The sequence below is a fragment of the Pelodiscus sinensis genome, chromosome 22 (genome assembly GCF_052426305.1).
Source record: "Pelodiscus sinensis isolate ZL-2025 chromosome 22, ASM5242630v1, whole genome shotgun sequence".
Classification (NCBI taxonomy): Eukaryota; Metazoa; Chordata; order Testudines; family Trionychidae; genus Pelodiscus; species Pelodiscus sinensis.
In genome coordinates, this window is record NC_143073.1 from 19,872,306 (window position 1) to 19,898,004 (window position 25,699).

Consider the following 25,699-nt stretch of genomic DNA (forward strand, 5'->3'; position numbering starts at 1 on the left):
CCATGATGTCTGCACTAGCCCAGGCGGCTGCCCGCCTCTTGCGGTCCCGGGCAAGTTCCCGGGAGCCGCCAGCCTGGTCCCGGGAAGAGGGGGTGGGCTGGGAGGCATCGGGTGGCTGGCTCGAGCTGTGCCAGGTGCAGGGTCTGCTGGCTGGGTGCTGGCAGGCTTGCACCTGGCATGGGCACCATAGCCAGTCCGTGCCCCTTTAAGGGGTCCGGGGTCGGGAGGGGGGCATAGAGTTTCCCTGGTGTTGGACAGAGTGGCCATCAGGGAAAGCTGGGGAGGGCTAGCCTCCCACTAGTTTGAATTAAGGGGCTACACACCCCTTAATTCGAACTAGTAAATTCGAACTAGGCTTAATCCTCGTAAAATGAGGTTTTCCTAGTTCGAACTAAGCGCTCCGCTAGTTCGATTTAAATTCGAACTAGCAGAGCGCTAGTGTAACGTCCGTTAGTTCGAACTAACATTGTAGTGTAGACATACCCTCAGTGATCCCCTACCGTGCCCTCATTCCCAGGGAGTGACCCTGCCCTGCAGAGCTTCTAATCTAGGTGTCAAAGCAACTGGGACTGGGCCTTTTACCACTAGTTAGTCTGTCCAGACTCAGGGACCAGGTGCTCCTTTGTTACCCTGCCAGGGCAGAGGAAGGAGTCCAGCCTCCAAACCCAAGATCTGGGCTCAATCCCCAGCTCTGCCAAACTCCCAGTGTGATCCTAATCCCACCGCTTCTATGTCTGTGCAATGGGAAAGAAACATCCCATCTCTCTGGTGATTTACGGGGGATCACTTAGTTCAAGGGCTCCTCTGTGAAGCCTTCAGCGCAGGGGATACCACCTGCCCATTCCCGGCGTTCATTCTCTGCGCCACGCAGGCCCTTGGCAACCTCGACAGCCACTTGTGGAGACTGGACTGTTTCTCCCCACTGCGAGAACGGCAGCACCATCTGTCGGATCTTGCCACAAGTTCCAGACTTTCCCGGTGCAGCCCCGATCATCCTTCTACCCTGCCGTGGTGAGCCAGGAAGGACACGTGCACAAGCAGCAATAGGAAACCAGATCCGGCACCGGTGGAGATTCAGCCCAGACCCAACACTCAAGGAACCACCACACCAGAGGCACCAGCCATGCCACCAACAGGGCCGGGCTCAGGGCGTTTGCTAGACTCCTCTCCGAGGGCTGGGCGAACCAAAGAGGGTCCTGCCTGGCCAGTGCTTGGGTTAGAGTCTCCCATTGTGCTCAGATGGTGCTGATGAGTCGGTGGATCCCATGGGGCACTGAGCTGCCGGGGTGACCTGCCATGGATGAGAGGGGTGACTGAACCCCACCGCTAGGATGGCCAGAGGTCCCATTTTTAAAGGGACAGTCTCCTTGTTTTTTCCAAAATGGGTCCCGCTGGGGACTCTTGTACATTTGAAAGGAGGAACGCGGAAGTGCCTATCGACTAATTGAGCAGTCCATGGAAATTCCATCAACTACGTGTCTAGTCAATTAACTGCAATGTAACATCCTTAATACAGATCCCCCCCTGCTACCCCTAGAGACGCTGCCTCAGGTGTCCCCCGCCCTTCAGGGAACAGACAGTCAAGCCGCAGTTCACAGAGGATCCTTTATTGCTACACTACACTCCGCGCTGGCTGCGGGGGCACCTGCTGGTTGGGGCAGCAGCCTGGATCCTTCCAGCAGCTGGAATGGGTCGCATGATGCCCAGCAGGGTTGAGGAAGGGCCCCTCCAAGCCAGGCAGGGGGTCATGTGGAGAAGACACGGGGTGGCCCGAGCAGGGAGCCTGGCTGTGGTGCTTGGTGGGGATGGGCCTCGGGAGGGGGCTCAGGTAGGGTGGGGGCAGAGATCTGAGGTTTGCAAACGGGGCACATGACTCCTGAGCTGGGGGCTTACAGCCAGGAGTCGCTGCTGCTCTCGGTGTTGCTGCTGCTCTCGGTGGGGACCCCCGTCACCTTGAAATCATTCACTTGGAAGACCCAGCGCCCTGGAACCCCGACGTTGCTCGTCTGCCCGATGCGGAGGACAGCCTCCGTGCGGGAACCCGGGATGTTGTAGAAGTTTTTGTTGTCGCCGCTGTTCAACCCGGCCTGACGGCGGAGACACGGGGAGCAAATGAAGTTAGTGCACTTGCCTGTCACTGGGGTAGTGGGGGCAGCACTGACTGAGCAGAGTCCCCGTATCTTTCCATGCAGCCCAGTGCCCCATCTGAGTCCCCCCACCACTCCCTGCAGCCCAGCACCCCCTGCTGAGCCCCCACTCTGCTTTGCATAGCCCAGCACCCCCGGATGAGCCCTCACCCAGCTACCTGCAGCCCAGCACCCCCTGCTGAGTCGCCAACTGATCCCCACTGCACAGTGATCCTGATGATCCCCCTCTCTGCTCCCCCTTGGCCCAGCACTCCCTGCTGGGCTCCTCCCACCCTGCTCCCCACAGCCCAGCACCCCACGTTCTCATGTGAGCTGTGTAACGGGACCTACCTGGGCGGGTTTACCCCCTAGGCCGGTGGTGGCGTTTCCGCCACTCGCCGTGCCTGTGGTCCACTGGATCATTCCATAGTTCAGCATGATGAAGGTGACTTGGCCGTCGTTTGCCAGCACGGCCTGGAACGTGTTCACCTGTAGCAGAGAGGGAGGAGACCCAGGTGAGGGGGACCATGGGAGCTACATAGACATGGGAACCACAGGGTCCAGCACCCCGCTAGCCATTCCCCTGGAAAGCCCCTGATTGGTGACTATGGCAGTGAAGCCCAGCAGTTGCACAGTTGTGGGAACACAAGGGTCCTGTCTGGGGCTTTGTCTAGACTGCAGGCTTCTTTCGGAAGAAGCTTTTCTGGAAGAGATCTTCAGGAAAAACTTTGTCCAAAAGAGAGCGTCCACACTGCCAAAGTGCATCGAAAAAGCAATCTGCTTTTTCCACACTGAATGGACGCTCTCTCGCACATAAGCTGTGGTTACTACAGGCAGAGTGACCACCAGGGCACCTGTGCTTTTTCCTCTTTCCTCTTCTTCTAAAAGAACTCCCTCTTCCCCATCCACACACACCTTTTTCCAAAGAGCTCTTTCGCAAAAAGGCTTCTTCCTTGTAGAAAGAGGTTTACCGATGTTGGAAAAAACCATCTGCTCTTTTGATTTTCTTTCAAAAGAAGGCGACTGTAGAGTGGATGTAAGTGCAGTTTTTTCAGAAAAGCTCTGCAGTATAGACATAACCTGGGTCTAGCAGCCCCACCAGCTAGTCTCCCTCCTGCCTCTCCCCTCCCCAGGTGCTCAGCTGGAGCCGTGGGGAGTGAGGTGTCACATACCTTCTGGGAGGTGGAGCCGTAGTAGGCCACGCGGTCCCAGGTGGCCACAAAGGCCCACGTGGCTGTGAAAGGGATTGCTGGGAAGTACTGGTTCATGTCTCTGGTGAGGCGACGCAGCAGCCCAGGGTCCTGGCTCTCCCGGTAGTAGACGTCCCCACCCAGTATATTGCTCACATCACCCCAGTAGGGGGCCACAAAGGGGCGGCCATCAGCCAAGGGGAAGGGGTCGGGGGTGTACTGGGAAACGGTCACGCCGAAGGACACCACGCCATTATTGTTCACCTGTGGGGGGGAGGGGAGCAGAGAGGTGTCTGTAGGAGCACAGCAGAGCATGGCTATCCCCTCCTTGCAGCACAGCACCCCCTGCTGTGCCCCCTGCTCTGCACCTCACAGCACAGCGCCCCCTGCTGTGCCCCCTGCTCTGTACCTCACAGCACAGCGCCCCCTGCTGTGCCCCCTGCTCTGTACCTCACAGCACAGCGCCCCCTGCTGTGCTCCCTGCTCTGTACCTCACAGCACAGCACCCCCTACTGTGCTCCCCGCTCTGTACCCCACAGCACAGCACCCCCTTCTGTGCCCCCTGCTCTGTACCTCACAGCACAGCCCACCTTACTGTGCCCTGTCTGGTGATTAGATTAGATTAGATAGAGGGGTGTCTATGGGCAGGGATGGTAGAAAGCTCTGTGTGGCACCCTGTCACTGGCTGCCTGTAACACATGTGCTGTGGGGTCGACAGCGGGCTCAGCCCTGCCGTACGTACATAGAGGAAGTGATGGTCCTTGCCATAAAAGGTGAAGCTCATGGAGATGGGGATCTCCGGTGACGCCCCGTCGTCATCTTTGGGATTCTGCCGGTCACTCTGGGCTGGGCCGTAGGGATACAGCAAAGACTCTGAGGTGGGGAGAAGGTGCCTTGTGAGAGCCTGGAGCAACTCCCTCTCCATTGGCCCTTGGAGAGCCACTTCCCAGCCCAGCCCGATGGCCTTTGGCATCGGCGATGCCCCCACCCGGTGTCAGGAGCTCCCCATTGGCCTTTACATTCCAGAGCCACACTGAAGCAAAACAAGTTCCCACAATCCTCCCCGAGCCCTCCAGCCCAATTGTTACCCCACCCCAACACAGGCCCCTACCTCCCATCCTGATTCTCCACCTACCCCTCTCACCCAGCCCCCTGCCCCAATCCCCATGTCATCCATAATATAACCCCCCTCTGATTTCATGAGGCATAAAGGATCTGTCGACGAAAGGGTCTAGACTGCGGTGCTGAGCCAACAATCAGCTGATCGGTACAGCACGGCGGCCATTTTGATTTAAAGGAAGTTGCGATTATTTAAATTGTGGCTTCATTTCCCTTTGCCATCGTGACTAATCTACATGGCTCCGTCAACGGAGCCATATAGTTTAGACACACCCCTAGTGAAATCGTTTTCCTAATATCCAACCTGGACCCTCCCACCACAACTTGAGACCATTGCTCCTTGTTCTGCCATCTGTCACTACTGAGAACAGCCTTTCTCCATCCTCTTTGGAAACTCCCTTCAGGAATTTGAAGGCTGCTATCAAATCCCCCCTCCTCCACCCTTCTCTTCTGCAGACTAAATAGACCCAACTCCCTCAGACTCTCCTCGTAGGTCATGTGCTCCAGCCCCCTAATCATTTTGGTTGACCTCCGTTGAATCCTCTCCAATGCATCTACATCCTTCCTGTAACTGAGGGCCAAGAACTGGACACAATACTACAATATGATGGGGGCTAATTTAGCTACAACTAATCAGGAAAGAGATCTTGGAGTCATCATGGATTTTTCTCTGAAGACATCCACACAGTGTCCAGTAGAGGTCAAAAAAGCAAACAGGATGTTAGGAATAATTAAAAAAGGGATAGAGAATAAGATGGAGAATATCTTATTTCCTTTATATAAATCCATGGTATGCCCATACCTGGAATACTGCGTACAGATGTGGTCTCCTCATCTCAAAAAAGATATACTGGCATTAGAAAAGGTTCAGAGAAGGGAAACCAAAAAGGTTGAGGGTTTTGGAACGTGTCCCATATGAGGAAAGATTAAAGATACTGGGACTTTTCAGCTTGGAAAAGAGGAGACTAAGGGGGGATATAATAGAGGTCTATAAAGTCATGAGTGGTGTGGAGAAAGTGAATAAGGAAAAGTTATTTACTTGTTCCCATAATATAAGAGCTAGGGGCCACCAAATGAAACTAATCAGAAACAGGTTTAAAACAAATAAAAGGAAGTTCTTCTTCACACAGCGCATAGTTAATCTTGCCTGGAGAGGTTGTGAAGTCTAGGACTATAACAGGATTTAAAAGAGAACTAGATAAATTCAGGGAGGTTAAGTCCATTAATTTCTATTAGCCAGTATGAGTAAGGAATGGTGTCCCTAGCCTCTGTTTGTCAGAGGGTAGAGATGGATGGCAGGAGACAGATCGCTTGATCATTACCTGTTCAATTCAATCCCTCTGGGACACCTGGTATTGGCCACTGTCGGCAGACAGGATACTGGGCTGGATGGATTTTGGTCTGACCCTGTATGGCCATTCTTATGTTCTTATGAGAGGCCTGCATGGAACGCAAGCGCTTTCCCACGTCCCCGAAAAAGCAGGGAACAGAGTGAAAAGGATACTGAATCCCTGAGCACACGGCTGCTGCTCCCCACCCAAAAATGGCATCCCTGCTACAGTCCCCTCCCCTCAGCCCGCTGCTTCTTTTTATGTCACCTGGCCAGGGCTGGGAACCAGGAGCCCCCGCCTCCCTCCCTCCCCATGTGGTTCTGGCATTAGCCCGGCTCTTGCTGCTGCTGCTCTGTGTGTGTGTGTGTGTGTGTGTGTGTGTGTGTGTGTGTGTGTGTGCGCGCACGTGCGCGCACGCGCGCGCATGTCTATGGGTATGTCTAGACTGCATCCCTCTGTTGGCAGAGGGATGCAGATTAGGCAGGTCAACATTGCAAATGAGGCAGGGATTTAAATATCCCATACCTAATTTGCATAAAAATGGCCGCCGCGTTTTGTCGACTCAGCACTTGCAGGAGGCATAAGGAATCTGTCGAAAAAGGCTTTCTTTCTCCACAGATCCTCTGCTAGACTGCTGCTTTTTGCCGACAAATCTAGAAGGGCCAGATTTCTAGTTAGGTCCTGGCTGGGTCTGTCCCCTGCCCAGTGGGGCAGTGGGGTCCTATAGGTTAGAGTTGTGGGGGTGGGGAGTCAGGACTCCTGGGTCCTGTCCCAGCGGGGGCAGTGGGGCCCTATGGGTTAGCACTGTGGGGATGGAGAATAGCTTCTCGGAAAAAAACAAAGATGCCCGCACAAGCTGGTATTCCATCATTGGCACATTCACTGACGTCTACCACCACCTTGAACCAGGAAGGGGAGCTCTCGTCACAGAGAGAGGCCACTTTGTACATCCCACTGTAGAGGAGTTTCCCTTTGGCGCCATCAAAGGTCGTGAAGTAGGCACCTGGAGAGATTATGCACCGGCCTTCCTGCTTCACGAAGCCATGCATCCCATCCCTGAGGACACAGGTCTCATCCACGAGGCAGCTGGTTTTCTCACAGATGAGCCCCCCTGATGGGTGGCAAGTGCATTTCTCTGAGCAGTCACTGGAAATGACACTCTCCCGGGACTGAGGGAAATTCCAAAATAAACAATAAAATAACCAGTGTTCCAAACTTTCAGTCAGGTCCGATATTAACTTCCAAAGACCAACAGCAACTGCAACAATGTCAAAATGCCCACGGGAAGTCTCCCCGTAAGGGGACTAAAGACCAGAATAGGAAATACAAATGATAGCGGTAATGACCAAAAAGAACAGGAAGACCCAAGAAACAAGGCGAAGATGACAAAGGACAGTGATGATGACCAAAGAAACAGAAACTTTGAAGGATGATGGTGCCAATCAAAGAGGATACCAATCAAAGAAAGAAAGAAAAGATAAAGGATGACTGGGCAGATTAAGGAAACAATCAACTCCAGGATGACAAGGACAGGGACAGAAAGAAGGAAGAGACGAAGGATGTCAGTGCTGACCAAGAAAGAAGGAAAAGACAAAAGACAATGGTCATGACCCAAGAAACAAGGACAGTTCTTTTTCTATTTTTCTATGGCAGTGCCTAGGTGCCAGTCAAGAATGACACCACAGTGTGCCAGAGACACTCTGTAAACACTTCAAGAGACAGCCCATGCCCCAAAGAGCTTAACATCCAACAAGACAAGGCAGGCCAAGGAGAGGGGAACATAGAGAGGATAAGAGTGGTGACCAAAGAAAGAAGAAAAACACAGTGGAAGAAGATGCTGATCAATCACAGGCAAGAAGGAAGGTCGGGGTGACAGATCATGATGATGGGACATGGAAATGACATCTGAAGAGAAGGAGAAACATGAGTGAAAATCAAAGATCAGGGGATGAAGAGGGAAAAATTAAACCTCGATCTGTTATACTCACAGGCTGTGTTCTACGTGGTGGAATCCCCTGGAAACTCTTAGGTGACTCATACTTTTGACCACTTCAGCTCTGTTATTTTAAGACTCCTGAGGCACCAACTACACAGAACAGCCAGAACCTACCTTGATGTAACGTCCACTGTGCATGCAGCCACACCTGTCCATGGACACGCACTCCTCCCCATCGAACATGGAGCCGGCGTCACACTGGCAGCCCTCAAAGCACTTCCCGGTGCACTGGGCAGGGGCGGACAAGCTAGCGCAGGTGAAATCACAGGACCTGGTGCACAGCTCGTAGTGGCTGTTGGCCGGGCAGGCCAGAGCTGGAGAGAGAGAAGCAAGAGAGAATGAGGATGGAGAAAAGGTTTTTACAATAATTTCCCTTGGAGACATAGTCACATTTTCTGCTGTAGTCTGTTTCCCGATGAACACACAGAACCCCCCTTTTTTGTCTCATCTGTGACCACTTGTCGCACAGGCCACCTTGCTCACACCTGGGCCCTGGGGTGGGAGCTGGCTCAGTGTTGGGATCACCTCAGACATGGCTTCACCACAGTATTTACTACAGTGCAATGTCCCAGAGCACTGGACACTGGAGTCAGAGCCAGAGGCTGGCATGTCCTGCAGTGGGCTACTGACACTCCTCCAATCCTGGCCCAGCAAGGACTGTCTGGCTGTCTAACGCAAGGACTGTCTGGCTGGACAAAATCAATCAAAAGCAAAGGTGCATAACTTGCAATGAGGCATGATATAGACCAGTGGTGCTCAACCTGTTTTCATTCGCGAGGGGAAAAAAAAATCCTGTTGAGAACATTTTGTTGTGGCCCCTATAATTTAAAGTGTCGGTCCGCTCCGCTGCCACTCCCCCACCCACGCCGCATGTACATTGGGCGCTGACCTGGGAAAAGAAAACACTGGCCAGTCCAGATCACAGTGCTGCAACTCCCCCAGGAAGACAGCCGCGACCCCCTCCCACAGGTTGCACACCGTTGATACAGATGACATGGCTACAGTGGGGCCAGAAACACCCCAAGATTTAATAAACCCCAAATTGCCATCAGAAAAAACCCAACTTGGCAGGAGGCGGGGGGTTATGGGCTGGAAATGAAGCCAGTGGGAAGATCAGGGCTGCAGGTTGCTCTGCACTCACGGCAGAAGGAGGCCGTTCTCCAGGCTCTGATCCTGGCTCCGGCAGCTTGGCAGGCGGCCGCGTAGGCCTGCAGACTCCGGCAGAGGGTCTCTCCCGTCCCGTTGGCGGTGCACATGTCGTGAAGACAGTTGCTGAAGTACCTGGCAGGGCTGATCGTTGAGTGGCAGTCTCTGAAGGGACCTGAGGTGGCTTTGATCAACCCACAGGAGGTCTCCGCCTGGTACGGTGCCCTCTGGGTTGCATCGCAGATGGGGCACCTGTCACTGCAGCCATCAGAGCACGTGGAACCCTCAACAGGCACCTTCCAGGCAGCGATAAATTCGCTCAGACTTTGCGTGCTCGTTCCATTGGGCAGCAGGAAGTCGTCATTCTTGTCACCATTGAAATTGCCAGCCAGACCACACAGGTGTCCCCTGTAGGTGCTGGGAATAGACACTCGGAGGTAGGTGGCAGCGTCAAAAAAGACTCCCAGGCCAGTGGCAGACTGGAGAATGATGTTGTTCCCCTCCTGGTTGAGCCGAAGTTTCCCATCGTCTGTAGCCAGCGGGAGGGTGTAGAGCTCCCCGCCAACCTGTGCCAAGGAGAGAGAAATTCACCCATTACTAGGGGGGGGGGGGGACTCAGCAATGTCCTGGAATGTGCTGGTTAGGCCTCAGTTGGGGTATGTCTACATTACAGCACTAATTCGAACTAACTTAATTCGAATTAGGTAATTCGAACTAAGCTAATTCGAACTAGTGCATCTAGACCTAAAAACTAGTTTGAATTAGCATTTTGCTAATTCGAACTAGCATGTCCACATTGAGTGGACCCTGAACCGAAGTTAAGGCTGGCCAGAAGCAGTGCCGGCAGGGCATCATGTTAGGATTTAGAGCGTGGAGCTGCTGTCTCAGGCTAGCCAAGGGCTGTGCTTAAAGGAACCCCTTGCCACAGGAGGCTGTGAAGGCTAGAACTATAACAGAGTTTAAAGAGAAGTTAGATAAATTCATGTAGGTTGGGTCCATGGAGTGCTATTAGCCAGGGGGTAGGAATGGTGTCCCTGGCCTCTGTTTGTGGAAGGCTGGAGATGGATGGCACGAGACAAATCACTTGGTCATTGTCTTCGGTCCATCCCCTCCAGGATACCTAGTGTTGGCCGCTGTCGGCAGACAGGCTACTGGGCTAGATGGACCTTTGGTCTGACCCAGTACGGCTGTTCTTATGTTCTAAGCTCAGGGCTCACGGTCGGGGGTCTTACTGGACCACACTGATTTTCATGCAAACCTGCTCCTGGGTTTGCATGTGGCCTTTGGTGGCCAGGCTGGCAGCTATCCTGCCCTAGACGGCCACTTTCCTGTGCCTAGTGCGGAGGTCGTAGATGAGGTCCACAATCTCCGCACTACACCAGACGGGCGCCCGCCTCTTACGGCCCTGGGCAGGCTCCTGGGAGCCGCCAGGCTGGTCCCGGGAAGAGGGGGAGGGCTGGGTGGCAGCGGGTGGCTGGCTCATGCCGTGCCAGGTGCAGGGTCTGCTGGCTAGGTGCTGGCAGGCTTGCACCTGGCACAGGCACCGTAGCCAGACCGTGCCCCTTTAAGGGCTCCGGGGCCAGGATGGAGGCAGAAGAGTTTCCCTGGTTTTGCCCAGAGTGGCCACCAGGGCAAGCTGGGAAGGGCTAGCCTCCAGCTAGTTTGAATTAAGTGGCTACACAGCCCTTAATTCAAACTACTTAATTCGAACTAGGCGTCAGTCCTAGTAGAATGAGGTTTACCTAGTTTGAATTAAGCGCTCCGCTAGACCGAATTAAGTTTGAACTAGCGGTTTGCTTATGTAGCGCCTATGAAAGTTAATTCGAACTAACGGATGTTAGTTCGAATTAACTTTGTAGTGTAGACATACCCTTGGAGTATTGTGTCCAGCTCTGGGCACTGCATTTCAAGAAAGATGTGGAGAAATTGGAGAGGGTCCAGAGAAGAGCAACAAGAATGATTAAAGGTCTAGAGAACATGACCTCATAGACTCATAGACTTTAAGGTCAGAAGGGACCATTATGATCATCTAGTCCGACCCCCTGCACAGTGCAGGCCACAGAATCTCACCCACCCCCTCCTAGAATAATCCTCTCACCTATATCTCAGATACTGAAGCCTTCAAATACTTTGAAGACCCCAAGATGCAGAGAATCCTCCAGCTGTGATCTGTGCCCCATGCTATAGAGGAAGGCGAAAAATCTCCAGGGTCTCTGCCAATCTACCCTGGAGGAAAATTCCTTCCCAACCCCAAATACGGTGATCAGCTAAACCCTGAGCATGTGGGCAAGACTCACCAGCCAGACACCCAGAAAGTTCTCTATAGAAACTCCTATCATCCCTCCATTAACCTATTTACCTCTGATAGTGAAAGGTCAATTAGTTACCAAGATCATGTTATCTCATCAAACCATCCCCTTCATAAACCCATCTAGAAACCATATAGATCTTTTGCCCCCACTACTACCCTTGGAAGGCAGTTCCAGAACCTCACTCCTCTAATGGTTAGAAACCTTCGTCTAATCTCAAATCTAAACATCCTACTAGCCAGCTTATATCCATTTGTTCTTGTGTCCACATTGGTATTAAGCTTAAATAATTCCTCTCCCTCCCTGGTATTTATCCCTGTAATATATTTAAAGAGTGCAATCATGTCCCCCCTCAGCCTTCTTTTGGTTAAGGTAAACAAGCCAAGCTCCTTGAGTCTCTTTTCATAAGACAGGTTTTCCATTCCTTGGATCATCCTAGTGGCCCTTCTTTGTACCTGTTCCAGTCTGAATTCATCCTTCTTAAACATGGGAGACCAGAATTGCACACAGTATTCCAAATGGGGTCTCACCCATGCCCTGTATAATGGCACTAACACCTCTTTATCCCTACTGGAAATACCTCGCCTAATACATCCCAAGACCGTACTAGCCTTTTTCACGGCCATGTCACAATGGCGGCTCATAGTCATCCTATAATCAACCAGGACTTCGAGGTCCTTCTCCTCCTCCGTTACTTCCAACTGATGTGTCCCCAGCTTATAACTAACATTCTTGTTATTAATCCCTAAATGCATAACCTTACACTTCTCACTATTAAATTTAATCCTATTGCTGTCACTCCAATTTACAAGGTCATCCAGATCTTCCTGTATGATATCCCGATCCTTTTCTGAACTGGCAATACCTCCCAACTTTGTGTCATCCGCAAAAACTGATCCCTGAGGAACTCCGCTAGTAACCTTCCTCCAACCTGACAGTTCACCTTTCAATATGACCCGCTGTAGTCTCCCCTTTAACCAGTTGCTTATCCATCTCTCAACTTTCATATTAATCCCTATCTTTTCCAATTTAACCAAGGAAGGAAGGCTGAAAGAATTGGATTTGTTACTTTAGAATCATAGACTCATAGAGCTGGAAGAGACCTTAGAAGGTCATCAAGTCCAGCCCCCTGCTCTAGGCAGGACCAATCCCAACTAAATCAACCCGGCCAGGGCTTTGTCAAGCCGAGACTTAAACACCGCTAGGGATGGAGACTCCACTACTTCCCTAGGTAACCCCTTTCCAATACTTCACTACCCTCCTAGTGAAATAGTTTTTCTTAATATCCAACCTGGACCTCTCCCACCACAACTTGAGACCATTGCTCCTTGTTCTGCCATCTGTCACTACTGAGAACAGCCTCTCTCCATCCTCTTTGGAACCTCCCTTCAGGAAGTTGAAGGCTGCTATCAAATCCCCCCTCACTCTTCGCTTCTGCAGACTAAACAGACCCAACTCCCTCAGCCTCTCCTTATAAGTCATATGCTCCACCCCCCTAATCATTTTGGTTGCCCTCCGCTGGACGCTCTCCAATGCGTCCACATCCTTTTTGTAGTGGGGGGCCCAGAACTGGACACAATACTCCAGATGTGGCCTCACCAGAGCCGAATAAAGGGGAATAATGACATCTCTGGATCTGCTGGCAATGCTCCTCTTAATGCAACCTAATATGCCATTAGCCTTCTTGGCTACAAGGGCACACTGTTGACTCATATCCAGCTTCTCATCCACTGTAATCCCCAGGTCCTTTTCTGCAGAACTACTACATAACTGGTTGGTCCCCAGCTTGTAACTATGCTTGGGATTCTTCCGTCCCAAGTGCAGGACTCTGCACTTGTCCTTGTTGAACCTCATCAGATTTCTTGTGGCCCAATCCTCCAATTTGTCTAAGTCACTCTGGACCCTATCCCTGCCCACCAATGTATCTACCTCTCCCCCTAGCGTAGTGTTATCTGCAAACTTGCTGAGGGTGCAATCCATCCCCTCATCCAGGTCATTAATAAAGATATTGAACAAAACTGGTCCTAGAACCAAACCTTGGGGCACTCCACTAGAAACCGACCACCATCCTGACATCCAACCATTGATCACTACCCGCTGTGCCCGGCCTTCTAGCCAGCTTTCTATCCATCTTACCGTCCATTTATCCAATCCACATTCCCATAACTTGCTGGCAAGAATATTGTGGGAGACCGTATCAAAAGCCTTGCTAAAGTCAAGGTATTTCACATCCACTGACTATCAGTTTTCATTTCTGGCCCTCAGTTGGCTTCAAGTTTGACATGCCTGATCTATAAGTTTGTTAGTCTTTAAAATGTAACCAAATTATTATTTTTTAAGTTTTTTCTTTTGTTATAAAGTATCTTTTATTTAAAAAAATTATAAGTAACCCCAATGCACCCTGTGACGGGCTGTCACTGACCCAGGGGCGGGGCGGCCGGAGCTCCCGCCGGCAGGGGGCTGACGGCCAGGCTCGGGTCCCCCAGCACTCCCCCAACGTGAACCAGAGGGGGCGGCGGACTGGGGCACTACCCCCGCGCCTGCGCCGGCAGCGCAAGCATGGCCCGTCCCCCGAGGCCCCGCACGGCGAGGGCGGGGCGGAGGGACGCGGCTGCTCGGCAGGGCCGCACGCCGGGACGTGCCCGGAAGGGGCAGGGCCCCGGGCGGCGGCCGGTGCGGCGGGCCGATTCAAAAGGGCCCGCCACCAACGGGGCAGGGCGCAGGCTCCTCGCAGCGGTGGAAGAGCAGCCCCTGCCACAGGACGGAGCCTGAGCACCGCACCGCAGGGCTGTCGGCCCGGCACTGGTCCCGAGGCCTCCGGGACAGCCACTGCCCCTGTCGATAGGTCCGCCGCGCCAGACCAGGAGGGAACGGGACAGCCAGGGGCGAACTGGGACCAGAGAACCCCCCCCCGGAGACTTCACCCGGGCACGGGCCGCCACGGGCCGCCGAACCAGGGTAGGTTCAGGGACGCCGGGCGTGATCCGCAGGAGACACCCGGAGGGAGGAAGGAGCCCGGGGCAGGGCGCTTTTGGCGACCATGGGTGGACGAGTTTCGGAGGGAATGACCCCCTCGTCCACCGCGCCGGGGCATTAGCAAGCCCCGACGCTCAGGGCCCCGGGCTGGGACCCGGAGAGAGGGTGGGACCGGGTCCCCCTCCCTCCCCTAAAGGAGCATCCTGCTCCCAACGACCATAACAAGGGAGAGATTCAAGGCGGAACCCCACAAGGGAAAAACCCAGACCAGGGGCCTTTGCTCCACCTGCAGGGACTGGTAACTATTGTAGGGTTCGCTGACCCCCCCTTCCTCCTGGGAGGGGGTGATCGCACCCAAGATTGCGGGCCCCATAGCGGGGACCCGAGAGTCAACGAGGGACCAAGAGAGGGCAAGAGGGTCTGCAGACCCCCCCTCTTGGGCAGAGAGGGTGTGATTGCACCCTGAACCCCCACACACCCACCTCTCCCCCCAGAGCCAGCCCCTCACCAGCATCCCCCCATCCCAATGCACTCATGCCTCCCACAGAGCCAGCCCCTCCATCCCAATGCACTCACCATCCCCGAAGCCAGGCCCTCCAGTTCCCCATCCCAAAGCACTCACCCTTCCCCCTGAGCCAGACTTCCCCAGCACCTCCATCCAAATGCACTCACCCTTCCCCTGAACGACCCCCCGCAGCATCGGGAATGCCCCCCATAAAATCCTTCTCCCCCTCAGAGCCAGGTATGGGAGGAATGGAACAGCTGGGTAAGGGATTCTAACCTTTAAAGTGGCTGCTGCTGCCACCTGGCCCTGCTGCCTCAGCGCTCAGTGTTTACAGAGCCAGGAGCAATTAGCCAACTCCCGGTCTCTGTTCAAAAGCGTCACATGGGCCAGAGCAGAGTGCGCTTCGCTCCCAGCCCAGCCTGGTGCCTCCCTGGCCTGGCACCTGGAAGCAACTGCCCCTCCCACTTTCCCTTCGCTATGCCTCTGCCTGACACCAACACAGAATAAGGACTAGGACTGTCCCAGAAACACCCAGGGCCCTGCACCCCCATGCCAATCATACTAGATGTAGGCAGGCAGGCTCAGACCTGCAGGATCCAGGACTACATCTACATTGGCATAATCTTGCATAAATACTCTTTAACACAAGAGTTCTTGCATTAAAGTATTTGCACAAGAGAGCGTCTACACTAGCATGTGCCTTTGCGCAAGAGATGTGCTTTTGCGCAAGAGCATCTGTGCCAGTGTAGACGCTTTCTTGTGCAAGAAAGCTCCGATGGCCATTTTAGCCACCAGGCTTTCTTGCGCAAGAAATTCATGTTGCCTGTCTACACTGGCCTCTTGCGCAAGAACAGTTGCACCAGAGGGCTTATTCCTGAGTGGGAGCATCATAGTTCTTGCGCAAGAAGCCCTGATTTCATACATTAGAATGTCAGTGTTCTTGCGCAAGAACTCCCCACCAGTGTAGACAGGCAGCATGTTTTTGTGCAAAAGCAGCCGCTTTGGCGCAAGATCGTGCCAATGTAGACACAGCCCAGGTGTGAAGGGGCTTAGTATAGAAAGATGAAGGTAGGGGTTATAGGATTCTGGGTGGGGCAATTTGGGTGCAGGGTGGCTTGGCGGGGGGTGCAGGGGAGAACTAGATGAACAAGGTCTTGTGAGGGTGTTTCTGGGGGTAGACAGAAAGGGTGCAGGTACTCGCTTGGCGGGGTTTGGATCCAGATGCTGGCTTTGTAGGGTTCAGTGGGGTGGGTGTCTGGGTGCAGGAGGCTAGTTAGGGTGATCCAGATGCATGTGGGATTGCAGCTGATTCGGGTGGGGGTCTAGGTGCAGGAAAGCAGCCTGGGCAGAGGAGCGAAAATGAGATGCAGAGAGTGGGGCTTGATGAGGAGGGTTGAGTGCAGGGATCACTGGATGCGGCGGGTGAGGCTTGCTGGGGTTTGGAGTGCAGGGGGTCAGTGTGGGGTTCTGGGCGCATGGAATGAAGCTCCACAGGGTATAAAGTGCGCTGGGTGCACAGGGCTTGGGCAGATGGGGGAGTAGTTCCCTGTACAGTGACCTCTCTCCCCCATGGCTGGTAGGGGGGTAGGGCGTACACTCTGTGGTCACTCCTTGCAGGGGGAGAGGAAGTCCCACCCTTCGCTACCCAGCCAGGATCAGTAGCTGAGCCTGGCACAGGTAGGAGCTAGTGGCCCCTTCCCCATCTCCCCACTGATTTATTACTCTGAAGGGGCTTGAAGCGATGCACAAGCACTAGTAGGGAGCAGCACACGACCGCTCTTGCAGCTTGCCTTTGCTTCCTGATTTGCAAGTCATCTTTCCTGTGGGGAAGCAAAGAAATCTGCAAGGGACATGAATTTGACACATCCGCAGGGGTGCAGAATTCCCCCAGGAGTCACACATGCATATGAGCGCACGCACGCACACGCACAGAGAAGCGTGCACACAAATATCGGGGTCACAGGTGTTCACTAGACTTCAAGGAGACTAATCTCAAGCAGGGACTTACCGCCACTTGCCACTTTCTCCCCCTTTTCAGGGTGATGGTGTAGCCATGAACAGAGACCACCACCGCCCTTGTCCGAGCCACGCGGCCATTGCCAGTGCTGTCATTCTCCACCATCACGGAGAATTCGGCCAGCCGGGGATCACTGCTGCACACCTTTGTTAAAGTGTAAGCACACGAGCCCTGGACATCAAAGGCCCGTCCATCAAAGGAGACGTAATGAGGGTCACCAGATACTTCGCAGGTTCCGTACTCCATGGCGTGGCAGCCCAGGACTCCGTTCTCCACCCTGCACTCCTCGCTGGCTCTGCACGAGGCCTCCTGGCACTCGACAACCCCGCTGTCTTGGCACCGGCACCGCTCCCGGCAGGGGGGGTTGGGGTAGAACTCCTCTCCCTTCCGGTAGTACCTGCCGTGGTGCACGCAGCCGCACTGCGCGACGGGGACACACTGGTCTCCGCTGAGGATGAACCCAGCATCGCAGAAACACCCTTCTGCACAGGGCTCCTCACATCTGTCCGGACCCAAGGGGCTGTGGCAGGTGGCAGGGCAGCCGCTCCCACAGAGCTCGTAGTGAGAGTTGCGGGGGCAGGTGGGGCCTGCAGGAAACAGGATTGAACATGCAGATCTGTCAGCTCCAAAAAGTTTGGGAAAAGAAGCAGTGGCTCCAGCTCTGGGAGGGAAGGGGGGTCTAGCTGGTTAGAGCAGGGGGTTGGGAGCCAGGACTTCCGGGTTGTTTCTTCAGCTCTGGCAGGGAAGTGGGATCTAGCTGGTTAGTGACGGAGGTTTGGGGTCACCCTGCCTGGGCTCTGTTCCCAGCTCTTGGAGCAGAGCCTGATAGAGCAGAGTGCAGTCAATAATAACCATATCAGTTCCCAGACAAAACATGCACATGAAGTCAAGGCTGAGAATACACAGCAGTAATTTAGGGTAAGAAGTGTTACAGAGGTGCTGCAATGATCCTACTACCGGGCACTGTAACCTGAGTTAAAATTAAACCGAAAAGCAATCCAATGGGGGCATAGAAATGAACAACTAGATCTGTTCCCTGTGAGCTGAGCGCTCAGGAGTCTACCCAGGTGGCATTCAAGTGCACCTGGCTGATTAGCAGAATGCCAATGTGTTTCTACTGGTAGTGCACATAGGCACGTGAAAAATTATTCCACCCGTGGATGGGGGGAAAAAACTGCACATGGACAGAAAAGATTAGAGGGAACATCGACAACTAGGACAACCAAAGTATTTTAACCTGGCCACTTCACAACACCATGACTAGCCAGTTGTTGTCACGGCTGTGGTCTTGTATTAGACATATCTGATTTTGGAAGACAGTCAATGTTTTTTCTAACTCTGGGCAATTTTATGCCCCCAGCAAGAGTCTGAGATTCTGAATTTTGTCCCTTTTTGAAATAGTGCAAAAAGCTGAAAGCGTTGGCATTTTCACAGTGCAATATTCAGAACCTGTTTTGATGGGGTCCCTTGAAAGATTCTGCTTTGATCATTTCAAAATGTTTCATTTAGATTCTGAACTTTAAAAAAGATTAAACATGTCTCAGTGTAAATCAACTGAGATTTCAGACACAAAAAATCATTTTGACTCAGAAAATAAGAAAGTTTTGATTTTAAAATGTTAAAACAAGATGTTTTGATAATTTCAGCATTCTGTTTCTTTTCTTTGTCTCAGCTTGTTTGGGGTTTTTTAAATCAATTTTCTAGCAACCAAACTCTTTTTTGGAAAATTCTGGACTAGTTCTATTTTTCACCCTTCTTTTGACGCCATGAGGTAAAGGACTATCAGGAAGAAGATTTTGGTTTTATTGGACTTGGGTTAGCTCTCAACTCATGGCTGAAGGTTTAGATTTAGTCACAAGGTCAAACTGCCATATTGGCAAAAGAGATTAAAGCATTGAGCAAGTCTAAGAATTAAAAGACTTTCTTATAAATAAGTAAAAATTGTTAATTTCAAATTTGTTTTGGATGAAATAGTGTTGTTGTTTTTCTCGTAAACCAAAAGCTTTCACAAAAAGTTCTGATTTTTTTTAAGTCTCCAGTTGTTTCATCAAAATTGAAAATGTTAAAAATGAAATAGTTAAATATTTGAATGCAGTCTAAGGAATAATGTCTGGCTCAAGGTCTTTTCCCCCCATTTGTTTTCATTTTTTCCATAGTCCACTTTTCCAAACTTCTTCCACTTTCAACAAATAGAAAAAATGGAATCTGTAACTTGTCAGGTACTGAAATTTTCAAAGTAATAAAAGGAGAAAAAAAGAAAAGTGGACAAGAGAAAAACAACTTGAACATTTTTTTGTTTTATTACCCCATAACAAAAAACAGACTGAAAAAAAGGAGATCAAGGCTGTGTCTAGACTGCGGTTTTTTTCTGGAAAAAGGTACGCAAATTGCGAATCACAATTTGCATACTTTTTTCTGCTTCTTTTGTTAGAAGAGGCTTTTCCGACATATGGCCTGTCTACATGGGGCCAAATGTCAGAAAAACCTCTTTTTTGGCACATTCCTATTTCATGAAGTAAGGTTTACAGAGATGCCAAAAAAATGTGTCTGCTCTTCTGAAAAAAATTTGGAAGAGCAGATACATTCATTGGATGCAGCAGAGTTTTAAAAACTCTGTAGTGTAGACATAGCCCAAAATAGAAGGAAAAATGGAATTTTGAAATGTCCAATGTGCTAATAAAAATCACAAAGAAAATGGGAAAAAACAGAATTGTTGAGAGCCCTGCAAAATGCAAACAAACGTGAATATATTTAGGCTAAATGTCCCCAGGCCTCCTGTTTTTCTGCCTATGACACTTGGGTGAGTAGTTCTGACAGCATTCAGGAGACAGTGCTGATACATGGCCTTGCTGGACGGTTTGTGAGTGTTAGAGCCCTGCAAACCAACAGTTATTTGCTTTATATCTGTGGGTAGCCATAGCCATGGATGTGGCTGTGGATTTCTGTGGCTAATTTTTGGATCTGCACAGAGTTCTACTTACAGCAACATGTTCAGGAAGCGACACTTACTGCAGAAGGAGGCTGATCTCCACTGCCCTGTCGGGATGCCCTGGGCCTGGCAGGCCGTCACGTAGGCGCTGATCGCGCTGCACAGAGTGTCACGGTGACCCTTGTACTGGCAGGTGTCAAAGACGCAGTCGTCGAAGTAGGGGGCGGGGTCGACAGCCCCATGGCACTGACTGAACGGCCCGTCCCCTCTGGCAAGGACCCCGCAGTACTGCTCTCCCCTGTAGGTTTGTCTCTGAGCCTCGCTGCAGACTGAGCAGTCCCCGGTGCAGCTAGCCGAGCAGCCTGGGACCTCCCCCACCTTCCAGCTGTCGGCGAACTGAACCTCATCAGCTGTCCGAGTTCCATCCTTCATGGTCAGATCGTCACTGGGGTCCTGATTGGCATTGCCGCAGAGCCCGCAGACGGCGCCGGCGTAGCTGCTGGGTATGATGACCCTGGCGTAGCTGTACCAGTCGAAGCTCACTCTCAGGTCAAAGTCAGTCTTGATGAAACCATGGACGCCACTGATGTAGGCCTTGAATTTGTTCTGGTGGGAGAAGGGCAGGTCCACAAAGACACCATCCACCTGGAAAAGACACGGTGAGTCACTGGAGCATAGATGGAGCAGACAGCCTGGCTCCAGAAGTCAGCGTTACAGAAAACTCTGCACAGGGAGGGAGATGGGGATTGATTGTTCTCCATGTGCACTGAAGGCAGGATAGGACACAGTGGGCTTGATCTGCAACACAGGAGATTAGAGCTGGATATAGGAAAAAACTTTCTAACTTGAAGTTGAGCTAAGCTCTGGACCAGGCTTCCAAGGGAGGTCCTGGAGCCCCCTTATTGCAGGCACGACGCTGGCAGATCAGGTGCCAGCTCATGCCAAGGTCCCATGTTGGCATGTAGCTGGAATCAATCTGGCTCTCCAGAGCGTTGGTGTCGGTAACGAGGCATTAAGACTTTAAGGATCTGTTTAGTATCGAGGCTTTATTGACTGCTTGTCATTTGCTGCCTGCCTTAATCCCAGCCATCCAATCCGGGTCCCATACTGCAAGGCAATATTTGCAGTGTGAGCCCCTATTATCGTGTAAACCGCCAGACATGAGAGAGAAACTAGCACCTGTGAATGCTGGTTTCCACCTGAAGGTGCAGCCAGCAGGAAGCACCGGGGAGGAAGGAGGCCACGTGGTTCGTGGCTTCTGCCCCCGGAAGCACCAGGGGGAGGGGGTCGAGTTGTGCCCACCCCATGGCACCAAAGAGGGGGAGAGAAGGAGGAGGCTAGCAGATGTGGGCGAAGGGGCATCGGGATGCAGCGTGATGTGAGCATGTCACACTTCCATCCTGCAGGAAATTTTTGTGTGTGTGTGTGTGTGTGTGTGTGTGTGTGTATATATATATGTATAGAGAGAGAGAGAAATACTTCCACCCCAAATTTAATAATTTTCGTGCATGTCTCCCACTGAAAATGGATCATTTTTCAACCAAATATGTTTTTACATGAAATCTTCATCTAGTACAAACTTTACTTGGGGAAGATGGAAACCCCCTGGATTATGTTTCCTGGATATAGACTGGGCAGCCAAATTTCAGCCCTACAAATGATCCCAATCAAGACTCTGCGTCCCTACCTGGATCTTGCGAGGATGCTCCTGGCTCAGGCTGATGGTTACGTTGTAAACCTCTAAGGTCACAGTTTTGGTGAAGGACACGGCCTTGTTGCCCCGATTGTTATTCTCCACCTTGACGTTGAACGGGGTGAGCGTCGGGTCCTGGGAGCAGAGAGCCGCGAACTGGTAGATGCAGGTGCCTTGGAAATCATACTTCTTTCCGTCGAAGGTGGTGTAGTGGGGGTCTCCAGTACCTATGCAGGTGGAGTACGTGGTTGCCTTGCAGCGGTAGGCACCATTCACCACGGCACATTTCTCACTGGCCTTGCAGCTGGTCTCCTGGCAAAGCACCATGCCCAGGCTGGGATCACACCTGCACCGAGAGCGGCAGTTCTCATCGGCCCAGAACTCCTCGCTGGGTTGGTAGTAGTGGCCGTTGTAGTCGCAGCCACAGCTCCCCACGGGGACGCACTGCCCGGCGCTGAGGACGTAACCGGCGTTACACTGGCAGGTCTCCACGCAGGGCTCTGGGCAGGAGGAGGGGGCAGTTCGGTCGGAGCAGCTGGCTGGGCAGGCATCACCGCAGGCCTCGTAGTGGCTGTTCTCAGGGCAGGGCAGGGCTGGGAGGGGCACAGAGAGGGGGGAACTAAATAACCTGCCTCGAGCCAGTGAGAGCTACTGACAGATCCATGCATGTGAGCAGCCCCCAGTGCATTGTGCACCTTGCAGGATGCTGTATGGGCCACCAGGGATGGGCCAGGGAATGAATTCCCAGCTGCAGACAAGGGAAGGCCGGGCACAGTATTCACTGCTCTAGTCTCTGCCTGTCTGCAGCCAGAGCGCTTGGCACTGGAGACCAGGCAGATCTCACAACTAAGGAGAAACAGATTTGGTGTAGGGAAGGGGCTCAGTAGAAGGAGCTAGGGCCACAGGAAACAGTTGTGATAGATTCAGTGGGGGGCAGGGCGTGGGGCAAGGAGCTCAGTAATGGGCACCATGCTGCAGGGATCCAGGCAGAGATTCAGCAGGAGGCGCTGTGCTGCAGGTGGTGGGGCTGAGTTGGGGCTCCATACTGCAGGGGATGGGGCAGAGGGCTCAGTGTGCAGAGTGCTGCAGGGAGTGGGGCAAGGTGGGGTAGGGGGTGCTGGGCTGTAGGGAGCAGGATGGGGGCTCAGCAGGTGGAGCTGGGCTGCGTAGGGCTCAGCAGGGGGTGCTGTGTGTCAGGAAGCAGGTCAGAGGCACAGCGGGGGCACTGGGCTACAAGGGCAGAGGGCTCAGTAGGGGGCACTGTGTGTCAGGGAGCAGGATAGGCTCAGCAGGGAGCACACCAGGTGGCAGGGTGGTGCCCAGCAGGGGGCGCTGGGCTTTAGAGAGCAGGGGACCTAGCAGGGGGTGCTAGTCTGCAGGGAATAGGGGGCCCAGCAGGGGGTGCTGTGCTGCAGGGAGCAGGATGGGGGCCCAGTAAGGGGTGCTGGGAACAGGTTAGGAATTCAGCAGGGCTTGGGTGGGCTGCAGGGGCCAGAGGTCCAGCAGGAGGCACTGGGCCCCAGGTGGTAGGGCAGGGGGCCAACAGGGGGCGCTCTCCCCTCAGAACCAGTGCTGACCCCAACATCCCAGGAGCCTGCTTATTCCCCACTCTGACTCTCATCACTCCCACCCCCATGGACAGGTCTATTGCCTGCTGCAGCAACCAGCTGCCATGCTCACCGCAGCCAGAGGGCGTCCTCCAGTCATAGAGGGTCACCGCGTGCTCCCGGCAGGCATGGGCGTAGGCCCCCAGCGCTTGGCACAGGGTGCCCTTGTCTCCCTCGTTGACACACATGTTGTTGAGGCAGCTGTAGAAGAACTTGTCTGGGCTCACTCGGGGGTGGCACTCTCTGAAGGGGCCTCCTGGCACTTTGCTGATCCCCCCACAGTACCCCTCGCTCCCGTAGAGCTGCCTTTTGCTCTTCTCACACGCCGGGCATTCCCCACCGCAGGAATCCCAGCAGGAGTCCTCCACTCTCCAGCTTCCAACCCAGGCCTGGAAGGAAGAGGCTCTGGTGCTGTTGGAGAGCATCGCTTCGTCCTCAGAGTCACCGTTGAAGTTCCCACACAGCCCACACATGCTCCCAAAATAGCTGCTGGAGAGCGTCACAATCACAGCCCAGTTGCTGTCGAACCACACCTGGAGCCCGAAGGCCGTTTGCAGGACGGGACGTCCCTCCCTGTGGGAGAGCTTGATTTTCCCTGCCTCCAAGGTGACTGGCAGGCTGACGCTCTTGTCATTTAACTAATGAAAGGGAAGGGGAAAGAAATGGAGCCGTTATTGCTCTTTCCACGACACCCACTCTCCCTGCCACTGTGAGCTCCCTGGGCCTTTGATCATAATGAGTCTTTGCCATAAATATCCCTGTAGTCCCCTTACTAAAGGGGCCTCTGTTTTTTTTCCTGGAAAGACCCTGTGCTGCAATCCAGACTACAATTCTCATGAGCCCTTGGGAAAAATAGGAAGGAAGGATAGTGTGAAAGAGGCCGAGCAGTCTGGGACTCTGCCTTGGAGTTTGGAACCAAAGGGGGAGCCAGGCTGCTGCGAAGGACACTGATCCAGTGCAGGGGCTGTTGGATGCAGCTACTAGATACCTGTTGGAACTGGGAGTTAGCAGGCTGCTTCCTATAGGCACAGCATGAGGCAGTAAGTTTTGGGGCCTTGTTGTAAAAGTGCTGCCTTGGACAGAGCTGCTGTTTAGCCTGGACCAAATCTTCACTACAGCTGCAACATCAGCACGCCAATGCAAGCAAGTGTCTGGGACTGAGTCTAGGGGGGTGCACACTCTGGGGTGGGGTCACTGGTAGTACAAATGTTAGCTGTATAAGCTTCAATTATTATGTGTTTTGTTAATGTTTTCATTTCTAATTCTGTTAACCCCTGTTTATTTAAGTTAAGTAAAGATTGTTTATTTTGAAGTGTTCTATTAGATGTATATGATTTGTAGTTGTTTTGGAATCAGATCCAGATTTATGTTGGAATGAGTATGTTCCTGGAGGCTCTCAAGGCACCAGTGTGTGTACAAGGCCAGCCAGGTGGAGGCACTGCCACTTTACATTCATTACCAGCAAGGGACTGCAGCAAGGGGGTGGATAGGGCTTTCCCCAGCTAAACACCATCACTATTGGGGTGCTCAGGATTTCTTTTAGGTTAAAACATCAGGCGCCCAGGCACACCTGTGAGTGTGACCTGCTCCCCAGTAACCCGGGGAGGAAAAAGGGGGTTATATTCCCAAAACCAAATGAGACAAAAAACAAGGGAAACTTCACTGCCAAAAACCTTTGGGAAAGCAGGGTAAGATTGCCCTGTGCTTCCTTACACCCTTCCAGAATCCAGACTGTGACTAAATGTAAACATCTCGAAACCAGGAAACACAAAGTTAAAGCAATGGTCACTTGCGAATGAGAATGTCTAGTTCTTACATAAGGCGCTTTCATCAGTAGCGCTGCAGGTGCACATTTCAGGAGTCCAGTACCACAACCGCCATTTTACAGAAGGGAAACCTGGATCGCAGAGCAGAGCAGTGACTCTCTCACTGTGCCGGCAGCAACAGCATGAAAGGCTTTTGAAGGCTCTAGGCACTAGGCCACATTGCTCTGCCCAACCTGGAACAGTAGCTGGACTTCACCTGAGGTCAGATTCAACCAGATAAGTTCAATTTTGGGCCATTCGGTGCCAGAGTTTGTGCTGCAGGTGTGCATGAAAACGTGACACAAGGACAGGCAAAATATGGAGACCAGTCCCATTGTTCTGGAACCTCCCTGCACAGAGCTGTGGCCCCATCTCCAGCAAGATATACTGACAGTGGGAAAGGTACAGAGAAGGGAAACAGATGATTTGGGGACACCTTCTACACGAGGCAAGATTAAAGAAGACTGGGAATATTCAGCTCAGAAAAGAGATGACTAAGGGGATATGACAGAGGTGTATAAAATCCTGACTGGTGTGGAGAAAGTGAGTAATGAAGGGTTTAATAGCACTTCCTATAACTTAAGGGCTGGTGATCACCTGATGGAATTAATAGGCTGCTGGTTTAATGCAAATATGAGGAGGTACTTCTTCACACAATAGTCAACCTGTGGAATCTTGCCCTCTCGTCTGTTTTGTCCATGTGCAGATTTTTTCCACCCATGTGCAGGATAAATTTTTTATGTGCATAGAGGCATGTGTGAATATGTACTACCCATAGATACACAAAACTTAGCTGTGGGTATTCTGCTAATTAGCCTGGAGGCAACTGAATTTCCCATGAGCAGCCGCACAAGTGCACAACTTACAGAGCACACTGGTTGCCAGGGGATCTTGTGAAGGCCAAAAGTATAAGAGAGTGTAATGAGTTCACAGAGGGCAGGTCCATCCAT

General features: G+C 52.5%; 1 protein-coding gene and 1 long non-coding RNA gene across 3 annotated transcripts in view; one reads left to right on the plus strand and one right to left on the minus strand.

The window, feature by feature from the left end:
* Positions 1-461: 461 nt before the first annotated feature.
* LOC102455943 (IgGFc-binding protein-like) overlaps positions 462-25,699 on the minus strand; it is a 40,786-nt gene continuing 15,548 nt past the window's right edge. Inside the window, exons 5-15 of the mRNA XM_075907488.2 lie at positions 23,018-23,582; positions 21,332-21,930; positions 19,725-20,289; positions 16,707-17,302; positions 8,904-9,474; positions 7,877-8,076; positions 6,770-6,935; positions 4,059-4,189; positions 3,299-3,580; positions 2,478-2,615; positions 462-2,087 (exon numbers count right to left, since the gene is read on the minus strand). Of these exons, the coding sequence (XP_075763603.2) occupies positions 1,890-2,087; positions 2,478-2,615; positions 3,299-3,580; positions 4,059-4,189; positions 6,770-6,935; positions 7,877-8,076; positions 8,904-9,474; positions 16,707-17,302; positions 19,725-20,289; positions 21,332-21,930; positions 23,018-23,582 (4,011 nt within the window). The 3' untranslated portion in view covers positions 462-1,889. The remainder of the gene's footprint in view (positions 2,088-2,477; positions 2,616-3,298; positions 3,581-4,058; positions 4,190-6,769; positions 6,936-7,876; positions 8,077-8,903; positions 9,475-16,706; positions 17,303-19,724; positions 20,290-21,331; positions 21,931-23,017; positions 23,583-25,699) is intronic.
* Positions 13,770-24,256, plus strand: LOC142819554 (uncharacterized). Of its 2 annotated transcripts, none has more exons than XR_016347756.1 (3): positions 13,770-14,175; positions 16,737-21,081; positions 21,116-24,256. It is a non-coding gene; the product is annotated as an uncharacterized LOC142819554 (long non-coding RNA). The 2 variants fall into 2 exon arrangements; XR_012897459.2 differs by having other exon boundaries at positions 13,791-14,175; positions 16,737-20,303; positions 21,218-24,256.